General features: G+C 39.5%; 1 protein-coding gene across 1 annotated transcript in view; it reads right to left on the reverse strand.

Annotated features, from left to right (window-relative positions):
* Positions 1-13,820, reverse strand: part of PHLDB1 (pleckstrin homology like domain family B member 1) — a 130,490-nt gene that overhangs the window by 25,607 nt on the left and 91,063 nt on the right. Inside the window, exons 10-14 of the mRNA XM_018552853.1 lie at positions 8,089-8,217; positions 5,988-6,138; positions 3,984-3,988; positions 1,856-1,966; positions 1,420-1,509 (exon numbers count right to left, since the gene is read on the reverse strand). Of these exons, the coding sequence (XP_018408355.1) occupies positions 1,420-1,509; positions 1,856-1,966; positions 3,984-3,988; positions 5,988-6,138; positions 8,089-8,217 (486 nt within the window). The remainder of the gene's footprint in view (positions 1-1,419; positions 1,510-1,855; positions 1,967-3,983; positions 3,989-5,987; positions 6,139-8,088; positions 8,218-13,820) is intronic.

The following is a 13,820-nucleotide window of genomic DNA, read 5'->3' on the forward strand; positions in this document are numbered from 1 at the left end:
GAAGACAAATGAGAAACCAACTAATGGTACTTTTTATTGCCTCACACTGTATGGATTTGGGGTATCATGAAAGTTTGCCTTTTTTGAATGTCAGATTTACAACCAGGGTCTACAAATTTTACATTCAGTCTCCATGTGCAGGAACCCTGTACCCAACTGCCAAATGAGAATTTTAGGGAACATGGCTGGACCATAGTCTGAATCCTATGTTTAATAGTTGAGAAGACATTGTGAGACCAGACTATAGTCAATGAAACTAGAAGTGTTGGATGCGGGGTAAGACTTACTGGAAATTGCTTTCCGGAATGCTTTCAGGAGAGGAGAGAGTGGCTCTTAACTTTACATAAAACATGTCACCAACACAAAGTCCTCAGAACTGGTCACTCAACATTGGAAAAAAATACAGAACACTAAAAAACACTGAAGGTGGCAACTTCAACCTTGCAGATGTTGACATTGAGACCTTGAACTATACCATCTCATAGGAATTCCCCTCTATGTGATATACATTAGGAAAATACTTTCCAAGTTTTCAGGTAAATGAAATGCCACTTGCTTGAGTGTAGTCTCATTTTTGGACCAGGCAGAGGAAATGGTCTAGATTTAAGGACCACTCTTGCCTATGATATTTTCTTCTTAGGTAATCACCAGATTATTCAAGTTGTCCTTCAAATAACTGGCTGAAATAAAATTTAAGTTTGCCTTGAGCCAGAAAGGGATCTTCTGGCTCATCTACTGTCCATCCTTGCAGATGTTTGTGAATTTTTCAAAATGTATTCTAGGAAGATCGGCACATAAATTACCCCCAGGTTATGCCCACTCTTATCCCCATGTGCCGCATGCATTTCAGAACCACAGATCAATGCTCCTGGAGGCTCCTCAGCTGAGAAAGGTGCCTGACAACACCATCCAAGAGGACTCTTTAGTGCCAGGCACATGTCTTTCTAAAAGAATCAGCCTCCAGTCCTAGTTCTCCCCCAAAGCTCTAAAAGAAGAAAGGATCAAGATAAGGGGAAGTGACTAATATACAGGCAGTAGGACGGAGCAAATGAGATTGAATCCTCCAAGGGAACCTTAAAGCAATCCAATCCTGTCCCCACAAAGAAAATGCTAGAACTGATCAGCCAGACCTTAGGACTACCTTTAAAGTTTTGTGAATGAGGTGGCTCCTTATTGGGAGAAGCTGCTCACTCTTCTGAGCTGTCTTGAAAGGAGCACTGCACATGCAACACTGAATTAAAGCTGAGTTGCTGGAAAAATTCTGCATAAAATGTAGTGTTATATGTGTGTAAAATGCATCATAGTCCGTACTAGTCTATAGCATAAATAATTATAGAGAAGGAAAGCATCATCTGGACCTTTAAATCAAGATGTGCGTTTAACGGTCAGTGTTTTTCTGGACTTTTGTGTGATCATTACCTCCCTGAGAGCAGATGACCCAGTGGAAAAACCCCGCTGCCTTGTCAGGGTTTGATATCTTCGCTCCAGCTGAACCAGCTTTTCCTTTTCCTGCAATAACACATGGGGATTAAACAAAGAATGACTCATACCGAAAATACATTAGAAAAAAATTGTGGGAAAAATTGCTCAAAGAATTCCACTACAATTATTTACAGCAACACTAATGTCAAAACAACCACAACATAATTTCAGAAAAGGCCACATCTTTCTAGGAGACAAAGAAACAAACACTTATGTTTTTGGCATTTCTAGCCATCTGCTGCAAAAACATCTCCCTGCCCTCCCTAAGCTTCTCACCTCCCTTCCAAAGAGATTGAAAATAAAGTAAAACAATGTCAGAACCATCCCATGGTCTACAATGAAAACAATGCTGTGCACTTTTTCTATATTTTACCTTGTGAAGCTGTACTAAAGTGGCACTTCTTTCCTGACCAAGACGTTCAGCATCCTGTGCAGACTGAAATCTAATTTGATTGGCTTGAAGCTCCAGTGCAGCCAGGCGTTCCTGAAGATACAACAAATGAGACATCCTTACAGTTACTTAACTAGGTAGAGTCCCATAATACAGCATAAGCGCACTCATACCATGCAAAACCAGCTTTTTACTTTTTTCTGGCAGGTAAAAGCCAAATGTGATCTTAAAAGTGACACTAAACTCAGGAGTTAAATCTAAAAGATGCATTCAGGTACCCTAACTATTAATAGAAATGTATCTTATTTCTGTATCATTCAACTGTAGATCCTCAAATCATCTCTGAATTGGTGCTGACACTGTCCTTCCTTCTGGAGGGTGACTACTTTTGCCCCCCATGGTCCCTGTGTGTGTTGTAAAGTAGCCAGCACTCCAAGCTCACTCCCATTGGACTACAATCTCATGTTTAATTTAATGATTTGTATTGAGATTGTAGTCCATCCCAGGAGTGAGCTTGGAGTGGTGAATACTTTATAATACACACAGACGGTGTTAGCACCAATTCAGAGATGATTTGAGGACCTACAGCTGAGTGATCCACAAATAAGATACATTTTTGTTCACAGTTAAGGTACTTGAATGTATTTTTAAGATTTGAAGCCTGAGTTTTTGTCACTTTACCTCTTAAACTTAGCTTTTATTACCCGGTCTGTTTATTAAGGTTTTAACCCAATATTCACACAACTTTCAAATTTTCAACATAAGATACCATTAGAAAAATGTGTGAATCTTGGGTGAAGGTTGTGTGAATCTTATACGGAAAACCCATAATAAACAGTCCCAATAGTGTTAAGGTTGAATGAATCAAGCAATATTGTTATTTACAGTAAACTTATAAGATGGTATTGTCCATTTTAGAATCAAATACGATATATTACAGCTGAATAAATAAAAAGAAAGCAAAGAAGATTTGTTTAGGTAACTTAAAGTGTATTCGTACTTTTACAGCCAAATTAGGATAACACCTACTTTATATTTGTTACATGTTCCCATATAGCATGTTCTCATATAGCATAAGCTAAAGAAAAAAAAAATGCTTCTTGCAGTTTAAATTTATTTACTTGGGTTCCTTGGCTTCTTAAGGGTTAAAATTTCTATTCTTCTCCTTTTTTGTAAATGAGAGAAACACAATCCTCAAATTTCAGTGCTAAGTTTTTCTAGAAGTAGAAATCACCATGAAGGTGCTGAGAAAAACCTAGATTCAGCCATGTTACCTGCTGAAACAAACCCTAATGGTAAGGAATATTTAGTAAAAATACATTTTTCGTTAAGCTGTGTGACTAGGAACACATAACAAACACATAGAAGGGTTTTCTCACATTTGACTGCCAACGTGGAAATACAATCTAAGGTTCCTGATGTTTAAAGTATGTTATATTTGATAAATGTTTTGCATTCATACAGCACCACTATATTTAACATTTGCTGCTTAACTTTTTACTTATTGAAAAATCTTACTTAGCTTTCCTTGCTATGCAATGTTAAAGTGACACTAAGCTCAACCTTAAAAATCCATTCAAGTACTTAAAGGAGAACTATGGGGTAACTGTTTTCCCCATAGTTCTCCTAAGGGTCACGGGAGGACATAAACTAGCGTCCTCCCGTGACCCAAAGCTCAGTGTATCGCGAGCTACAGCTCACGGTATACTGAGCCCGCCGCGGCCGGGAAGGCTCCCGACATTACTGTCAATTCAACTGTAGATCCTCAAATCATCTCTGAATTGGTGCTGACACTGTCCTTCCTTCTGGAGGGTGACTACTTTTGCCCCCCATGGTCCCTGTGTGTGTTGTAAAGTAGCCAGCACTCCAAGCTCACTCCCATTGGACTACAATCTCATGTTTAATTTAATGATTTGTATTGAGATTGTAGTCCATCCCAGGAGTGAGCTTGGAGTGGTGAATACTTTATAATACACACAGACGGTGTTAGCACCAATTCAGAGATGATTTGAGGACCTACAGCTGAGTGATCCACAAATAAGATACATTTTTGTTCACAGTTAAGGTACTTGAATGTATTTTTAAGATTTGAAGCCTGAGTTTTTGTCACTTTACCTCTTAAACTTAGCTTTTATTACCCGGTCTGTTTATTAAGGTTTTAACCCAATATTCACACAACTTTCAAATTTTCAACATAAGATACCATTAGAAAAATGTGTGAATCTTGGGTGAAGGTTGTGTGAATCTTATACGGAAAACCCATAATAAACAGTCCCAATAGTGTTAAGGTTGAATGAATCAAGCAATATTGTTATTTACAGTAAACTTATAAGATGGTATTGTCCATTTTAGAATCAAATACGATATATTACAGCTGAATAAATAAAAAGAAAGCAAAGAAGATTTGTTTAGGTAACTTAAAGTGTATTCGTACTTTTACAGCCAAATTAGGATAACACCTACTTTATATTTGTTACATGTTCCCATATAGCATGTTCTCATATAGCATAAGCTAAAGAAAAAAAAAATGCTTCTTGCAGTTTAAATTTATTTACTTGGGTTCCTTGGCTTCTTAAGGGTTAAAATTTCTATTCTTCTCCTTTTTTGTAAATGAGAGAAACACAATCCTCAAATTTCAGTGCTAAGTTTTTCTAGAAGTAGAAATCACCATGAAGGTGCTGAGAAAAACCTAGATTCAGCCATGTTACCTGCTGAAACAAACCCTAATGGTAAGGAATATTTAGTAAAAATACATTTTTCGTTAAGCTGTGTGACTAGGAACACATAACAAACACATAGAAGGGTTTTCTCACATTTGACTGCCAACGTGGAAATACAATCTAAGGTTCCTGATGTTTAAAGTATGTTATATTTGATAAATGTTTTGCATTCATACAGCACCACTATATTTAACATTTGCTGCTTAACTTTTTACTTATTGAAAAATCTTACTTAGCTTTCCTTGCTATGCAATGTTAAAGTGACACTAAGCTCAACCTTAAAAATCCATTCAAGTACTTAAAGGAGAACTATGGGGTAACTGTTTTCCCCATAGTTCTCCTAAGGGTCACGGGAGGACATAAACTAGCGTCCTCCCGTGACCCAAAGCTCAGTGTATCGCGAGCTACAGCTCACGGTATACTGAGCCCGCCGCAGCCGGGACGGATCCCGACCTTACTGTCGAGATCCACCCAGCTGCGTGAGTGACAGCTGGCTCTGCCTACCTCGAGGCAGAGCCAGCTGTACCCGCCCCTCCCCCGTCCGTTCCGCCAGTCAGCACTGGAGGATCGGACAGGGGAGGGGGGGGGGAATCCCTGCAGGGAGCCGTGAGTGACAGTCACGGCTCTCTGCAGGGACATGATTGAGAAGTGAGCGAGCGTCGGTATGTGTTCACTCACTTCCCAATCTATTGAGCCAACGTGTGACAGTTTCATTGTCACACGTCGGCTCGAACTATGAGGTTGAGTGAAAATCACTCACCTCATAGGTCTCCTTTAACAATAATGTATCTTATTTGTGTATCACTCGGCTGTAGATCCTCAAATTATCTCTGAATTGGTGCTGACACTGTCCTTCCTTCTGGAGGGGGGATACTTTTGTTCCCTATGGTCCCTGTGTGTGTTGTAAAGTAGTCACTGCTCCAAGCTCACTCCCGTGATGGTCTACAATTTCAATACATATTAGTAAACTAAACCGGAGAAAAAAAAATGTACTTCACGTCTGTCCCTTATCTGCACATTGCCATCTATTCTAAGCAATAGAAGCTGCCTTTAGAATCCTGTGGAAATGCACTTTAAAGTATATTTTCACTTTTGCAGCCACATCGGTATAACACCTACTTTACATTTTTCATATTCACATTGTACAACTTTTTTTTTTTAAAAAGCCTGTTTAAATTTTAAAGTGTTTTTACTTGCAAAAAATCTTCAGTCTTCAAAGCACTTTAAATGACAACCTAATGCAATCCCATTTCATGGCTTCATCTTCTGCTGCTTAGAGCTCAATACAACATTGATTTTATACACACACACTTACCGTATATACTCGAGTATAAGCCGAGATTTTCAGCCCATTTTTTTGGCTGAAAAGTGCCCCCCTCGGCTTATACTCGAACTATGAGCAATTCTTTTTTGGCACTCTCCCTTGGTGTGCAGTAGTTGCTGACTTGCTGTTTCTCTCTCTTCTTCCATGCGGCTCTCATTTTCCAGCTGCTGGAACTCCAAATCTTCAAACAGCTTCATCTGAGATTCTAGACGGTCAGATTCCTGAGTGTCAAGAAAGTCAGGGGTAGTTTTTGACATTATTCAATATAAAAGGAGACGATACCCTAAACTACATTATAAAAAACAGAACAGTGAGAGGACATTACAAAAGATACTGAAAAGACAAATAAAAGTGACCAATACAGAAACAATTTAAGACCTATAAAAAGCGTAACAAATAAATCAGACCGAACAAAAAAGTCACAAAGACACCAACAAGCCCCCCAAAACACCCCACAAGCCACAACAGAAAACAGAGATCTATTAGCCAAGACTTTGCACCTTCTGCCACCATAAAGAAATCTACTATAGAACAAGGTGGATGTTTTGCCTGTTTAATAAGATGTATGTAAAAGTAATACAAAATAAAGTAGATCAAATATAAGACATATAACACTGGTGTATGTCTTTTCGATTTGTTTTAGGTTTGATTGTTTACCCAGTTCCAGAGATACCTTTTAATTTGGGGTTTTCCAATGGAAGACATTTGTGCATACCCGATAAAACACTTATACATACAAGCATAACAACCATCCTTGTATTTCACTGTATGAAACTATGCACTGACATTTATATGGCAAAATGCTCAAAAACCTCTACCACATACTGTATGCAAGTAACAAAAACAATAGCAAAGATTCCACTATAGTTAACCTCTTGAATCAAATTTTCAGTTCAACTTTGCAACATAAAGCCTTTTTTTTTTGGACTATATGCTGTATATTTTTAAAACTAACATTGTTCATAGCAACGTTGTTCCGATTAGTTCTCAAATTCATTCTGTTCAGGGGTTTAGAAGATATGATCAGTGATCACTTGGTGTTGTCTGTCATAATTATATTACTATCACACCTTAATTATGTCTGTCCAATTACGGTCTGGAAAATAAAGACGTCTATAAATTACTGCCAGTAAAACTGTAACCAGACAGGCGTATGAGAAGCAATAACCAAAGTAGTTTATCATTTTAGGTTAGTCATTGTTAGCAGTAGGTATCAGTCAACATACACATGCACTTATTCCTACTGGATGAACCTAAACCATAGGTAGGTGTGGTAGAGAGTGTGTACAAAGAAGAGTGTAGAGCTCAAAACATGGCTACCAGGAGTGAACATGGCAATGTTGGCAGCATAAGAAACCAAAAAAGACTAATTGAAGAAATTATCCTAGTTTTTAAAGAGTTCACTTTCACTGGGAAAAAAGGGGAGGAAGGAAACTGTTGCATATATAATGTGCAGGCCTCTAGAGGTAATTTTAATTTCACTGTTTAGCCAAACATTATTGGATTCGATGAAATACCATTCCACTTATGGCCAGCCTTAGCTGTAATAGTGAAAAAATTGGCTCTGCCATAAAATAGTCCAATTTATTGGTGCTGAAAAGCCGGCGTTGAAATGTTTGCGCTGAATACAACTGATCCACTGGAAAGCTATCTTCATAAAGGCTCTATTATAAGAAGATTGGTTTATTTTTGTTACTAGGTTTGGAAGGTTAATTTTCACATTGGAGGCCATGTAATAGGTTTTGAGGTATCCTGGAGCATTTTGTTTCAGCTGCTCAGAAAGAGATGCCAAATCCGATACATAGCATGCACGTTTGCAAGCAAATAAGGTGAGAAATAATATGTACAAGATTAAGTAATTATGCTCATATAGGATAGAAAGTGATGACTTTGCACATTGCAGATAACCAGAAAGCAATGACTATGAGAAAGTCTCTTAAGATAACAGGTATACTCAATACATAGGCAGAGTGTGAAGAGTAAAGAAAACTATGCAGAAGGTGTGCAGGTAAAAAGCCACAAAAACATGCACAGTGCACAACAAAACACATGGTACAGACATATAACCAAGCTGAATGAGAGGAAGCAAGGCATTTATATAATGAAGAAGAATGGAGATATGAGGCAAAAAGTTGTGCCAAATAGGGCCTACTATTGATTGGCACACTGACCCTTGTAAGCTGGCACTGCACCTGCTCCCTTAGAGCTTCGGGGCAATTATGGAGTTGCCTCTGCAGATCATGATGTGAAAGCTGAACACTCTGCATTTCCATCCTCTGCTGCTCCAGCTTCTCTCGCATCTTAATCCCGTAGGCATATCCAAAAGACAAAATGGGGAACAGGACACTGCACTAAAACCTCAGCCATGCGCAGGCAGAATAAGACAGATATAATAAGTGTTAGAAAAAGAGAAATGAAAAAGGAAGACTAGAGAAGAGAGTTAAAGGATGAAAGGAACACAAGATCAAATAGACAGGAAGGAAAAAAAAGAGAAAGAAAAGTAGGAAGACTAGATTAGAAGACAGCAGGTACGTTGGTACAAGGGGAACTCATTTAACAATCTTGACTGCCAGAGGGAACTGCAACTGACACTAAACAAGAACATGAAAACAGAACAATCACACTTTCTATGATCACAAAATGTATGGCACATCAATTATCTAGATTATTGGTTGTGTTGGTTTTATTGTACAGTACCTTTATGCAACACGGTAAACAAATATTGTACAAATACTTTCACTTGTTACATAAAGACACCATTTTCACAGTAAATTTGGGCACACAATTCTAAAAAGAATAAAAGATTGTAAGTATGTGATATGGTATAAATATGACAATACAATAACTATATTCACTGGCGTTGAAACATGAAAAGGTATTGCAAACGTAAACCTTTATTTAAGTTAAAGCTCCCAACTAGAGTTGAGGCTGGGCTTGTTGCGAACCCAGTTCGCCTGATTTCACCCAAGCTCACTCTCAAACCTCTAACCAGCACTCCCTTGTCCTGACCCAATCAGTGTCAGTCGTTGCAGCAAGGGCATTTCCAGCTCCTTTGTGATGTATGATGTGGGGTGGGAAATACGCCTCCCTGCAACTGATTGGGTCAGGAGGAGGGTGTGATGGTCAGAGTTTTCAGTGGGCTTGGGTGAACTCTGCCAAACTGGGTTCGCACCAAGCCCAGCCTCATCTCTAATACCAATCTGTCACTTCCATCTAATAACAGGCACCTACATATAGATGTAGCTTCTGTTTTTTGTATAGCGCACCCAAGAGCCTTCAAAACAAGGGGAACAATAGTATGCAAATTCATCTTGCCCTTATGCACTTATGCATTCTAACTTCCAAGTTTCAATAATTGTCAATGAGGCTGCCTCTCACAGTGAAGTCCAGTTGGCAGGAATGGGAGGTTTCAGTTGAAGGTTCCGCTTGCTAGTTAAAGTTTGCATAATAAAGCAGCATGTGGTTTGTGCCCCCCGAAGGCTTTCCAGAACAAATCTCACACTGCTTGCAGACAACTCCCTGTTACTAGTCAGAAGTGGTAGTATGAAACCTGGAGTTACAGGTACACTTTAAACTAGGTTTCTCACAGTTGCATAAAATCACTTCTGTAAATCACAATTGGATTACACTCAGCAACATCAGCATGCATTAGATTAGAGGTTAGTAAAATTAGAATTGTAGGCTACCTATACCGTGTATATAAATCTAAATTTTTACCAATTATTGTTTGTAACTCCAAGTGAAGCTGTATTACAAAAAATCAAACATTTTCAAAGGACATCAGATATTTGTTCCTATTTTAATTTTTTGTTTGAATAGGTAACAGTTTGGTAACCACAGACAATAGCATCTTCCCCCAAATTTTCTAAGAGATTATTAGGTGCAGTGCTTTTTTTCTACTAATAAACAAATGCACATAAACTGCAAATCATCAGCAAATACTTAACATCAGTGTAAACGTACTCAGGCTAAGGAGTCTGAAAGCAAATAACTTATGCAGCCACTAAATATGTGAACCAGGAAAATCGTTCACAAACCTTCCGAGGTGCACAAATTAAATGGCCACGTGTCAGCAGAATATATTGATATGGCTAAATAGCAACAATATTAATGAAGTGATTAAACACAAGGTCTCTGGCAAGAAAGGTTAGGAGCTACTTTAGACCTATGCATTACTGTAATGCAAAAAAAAACAACACATTTACTGCATGTTACTTGTTGTGGTGCATTACGGTGCCAGAATAGTAGGTAAGTACGTTACGTGCCAATAGACCCATGTGGCAGGGCATCATAATGTGCATGCCATGCATTGTGGTGGGCTGTATTTAAAGAACAATCCTTGGTAAGATTTTTATTAACCCTTGGAGTGGGACTAGCCCTGCACTGCAAGACTTAAGTGCTCGCTTTTGCCTAGGGTAAAAAATAACAGTTATACTCACCCAATGCTCCAAGCTGGCCGGCTGTGACAGTGCTCCTTCCTGCCTGTCTCCTCCTCCACTGCAGCGATGTCCATAGGCATCCTTACGTCCTATATTGTGTGTATGGAATGTGATAACTCAGGGACCTTAGACCGCCGCAGCAGAGGGGGAAAGAGGCTCCAAGGACTGGTCTAAGAGCAAGCCAGCTTGGAAGATCGAGTGAATATAACTTTTTTTATTTTTGGCCCTATGCAAAAAAACAAGCATTTAACCCATGCAGTGAGGGGGTAGCCCACTGCAATGGTTCAAACATTTTTACCTGGAGCACTGCTTTAAAAAAAGCAACAGGTCTGATTTTTGGTCCGCTTGTGTGTTGGCAGCTCATTAAAAATGAAAGGGCTGCCTTAACCCAACACACAAAATGCCACAAGTTAAAAGTGTGTTCGGTCACATGTTGTAACAGATCTTAAAGATGAGTAGCAGGCATTTCAATATTAAAACAGTTAATAAAAATGACAGCTCCCGTTCAAGATCATTGCTAGACATGTGGGATAATTTGTTTCTCACTGGGCCTTACCCACTCAAACAAATCAATGTGATTATTACAAATGATAAAGCTTAGTGAATCAGGTGTTTTTATTGATAAGGCAAAATCACTAATTTGTGACATCAGACTAGGTTCCCTAGGGGGACTGATGTCAGTGGTTCAATGTTCACTAAAGATGTGTGGAAAAAGTGTCTGCGTTACAGTATTAAAATGGGAAAAAGCACAGGCAAAGCATTTTTTCCACATTAATAATGCCAGACATTTTTGCTTCACTACTCAATCAAACATTTATCCCACGCTACTGGGAAACATCATAAGCCAACTCCAGCCAAAACCTTTTTTTATTAGGCTTTGGATAGACTTGGGAAGTGTAAATAGTACTGTCCAGTTTTTATTGCTGTTCATGACCCCGGGGAGATCTCACCTCATTTCCTGTCCCTGTGAAAGCCAGGCAAGAAATGAGGGGAGTGATTGTCACTGGCACAGGAAGACACAGGCAGTCATAATAACCAAAAAAGGTTCAATTTTAGGGCTGCAACAACTAATCGACATAATCGATTATAATCGATTATTGAAAAAGTTGTCAACTTTTTCAATAATCGATTAATCGGCTTCTGATCAGTTGGCCCTGTTCACGGCTCCACACACGCTGGGCGCCGCACCTCCTCCCCACCTCACGCTCGCCGCCGCCAGACCCGCCCGCCAGCATCCACGCTCTTCACGCCGCACCTCCTCCCCGCCTCACACTCACCGCCCGCCCACATCCACAATCGGCACAGGGACGCGGGGAGATGTAGTAAGGAGGAGCAGGTGTGGGCGGATGACAGCCGCCGATAGGTCCCATCTCAGAAACAAGTTGCTGGAAGACTGCTCAGTTAATCCTGCACTTTCCCACACATGGTGCTCTATAATGTATTGCTGGGATTTGTATTCCTCTATAGCTGATGGTACATTGTGCTGTATATTATACAGAGCAATGTACCATCAGCTATAGAGGAATACATTATACACTACTGGGATCTCCTATATAGCTGGTGATATTTTGTACTGAGCTGTATAGAGGACCTCAAATCCCAGCAATAATACATTATACAGCGCAATGCAGAATACCACCAGCTATAGAGGACTACAAATCCCAGCAATATTTCATTATACAGCGCAATGCAGAATACCACCAGCTATAGAGGACTACAAATCCCAGCAATAGTACATTATACAGCGCAATGCAGAATACCGCCAGCTATTATGTACTATTGCTGGGATTTGTAGTCCTCTATAGTCGGTGCCATTCTGCATTCATTGCTGTATAATTTTACACTTTCCTTTTCACTATATTGCACACCACTATTTTTTTTCTTTTCTTTTTTACTTCTACCGCTCCAAGCTTGCTCCTGTGATGGAGTGCAATCTCAATACAAACTAGTAGTCCATCACTGGAGCCATTTTTAAAAATGTATTTTATTGTTTATCCGATTAACCGATTAATCGAACTTAATAATCGGCTAACTAATCGATTTTGAAAGTAATCGTTAGCTGCAGCTCTATTCAATTTATTGCAGTCTTTGACCCCACTGGAGAGACTTCCGACTTTACTTCCTGACCTTAAATAAAACCTTGCAGAGGTCATATTCCTTCCCTACTCTGTCCACTAAAAAAAAAAAAAAACCCTTTGGCTGAAGTTGGACTTCAAGCTGCCCACATATCTTACAATCTGACTGTACAATCTCCTTCAGAAGTGCCAACAACTATGTAGTACAAGGACCTACCTGACTGATTAAGAGAAATGCTCATGTAGGCCCCTCATGCTGCACAGTTCTTAGTAAATCCAAACTCGATTGTAAAGATATTGTGTAATCAGACTGTAAAGTGTGTGACCAGCTTGATTTCTGAGCAGTAAACACCCTTGTAAAAGTTGCTTTCTCTTACATAGTTATACATTATGTCAGAAAAGAAAATTTCATAAATAAAACTGGATCTAAGTAATAAACATAAAACACACATAATCCTGCTTCTTTTGTAAAGGACCAGGACCATGAAGAAGGTTTTATCCTGATTAATGCATGTGGTTAAGGCCTGGTTCACACCTGGGCGTTTTGTAGCGCGTTCGAAGGCTCTGCAAAACGCTCAATCACTGAAATCCCATTATTTTCTATGGGTATGGTTCACACCTGTGCGTATTACAGGCCTTATGAACGCGCTACAAAACGCCCTACGCCCAAAGAAGTACAGGAGCTTCTTTGGGGCGTTTTTGTCGCGCGTTTCCATTGGGATACAGCCAAGTAGCCCATATTGTTTACCGCAAATCGCTGTAAAAACCCGCGTCACGAAACACGCGACAAACGCGCATATTCGATACGGTATATAGGTGTGAACCCAGCCTAAGACTTGTAATTGACGTATTCAGGATAAGATGCTTTTATTTATATATTTTTTCTCACATGCAGACCATGCTGCCTAACAAAACAGAGGTTCGGGACAAACTAAAGCTAAAAACTGTGCCTACAAAGGTTATCTTTTGTTCACATAGTTTTAGGCTGGCCATACACTGTACGAATTTCGGCCAGTTCTTGAAGGACCAGACGCAATTCCCCCACAGTGTGGCCCTATCAGCACTCGTCTGTCTGGCATCCTTAGATCAGAAAATCAATGGAACCAGTCAAAACATTTTCAGGTGAACAGTGTCGTCAATGTCCAGGTATTCTGACAGTGGCATGCCCGCCGCTGTCAGAATACAAAAGCCCAGCAGGAGATTCTTCCATTCACGCAGGGCCCTGCAGGTTGAAAAAAAACAATATAACATTGTATGGCCAGTTTGTTTTTTTTAATTAAAGAAAAAACTCTGCTGCTGGTGCTCAAGTCCCCCTGACATTGTTATGGTTTGTCTAAACCCCTGTCACTGTTGTTGGACAGCTTGGTCTAAACCAAAAAAAAAAAAAAA

This window comes from Nanorana parkeri, unplaced genomic scaffold, assembly GCF_000935625.1.
Source record: "Nanorana parkeri isolate BGI_ZX_2015 unplaced genomic scaffold, ASM93562v1 scaffold98, whole genome shotgun sequence".
In the NCBI taxonomy this organism is placed as follows: Eukaryota; Metazoa; Chordata; class Amphibia; order Anura; family Dicroglossidae; genus Nanorana; species Nanorana parkeri.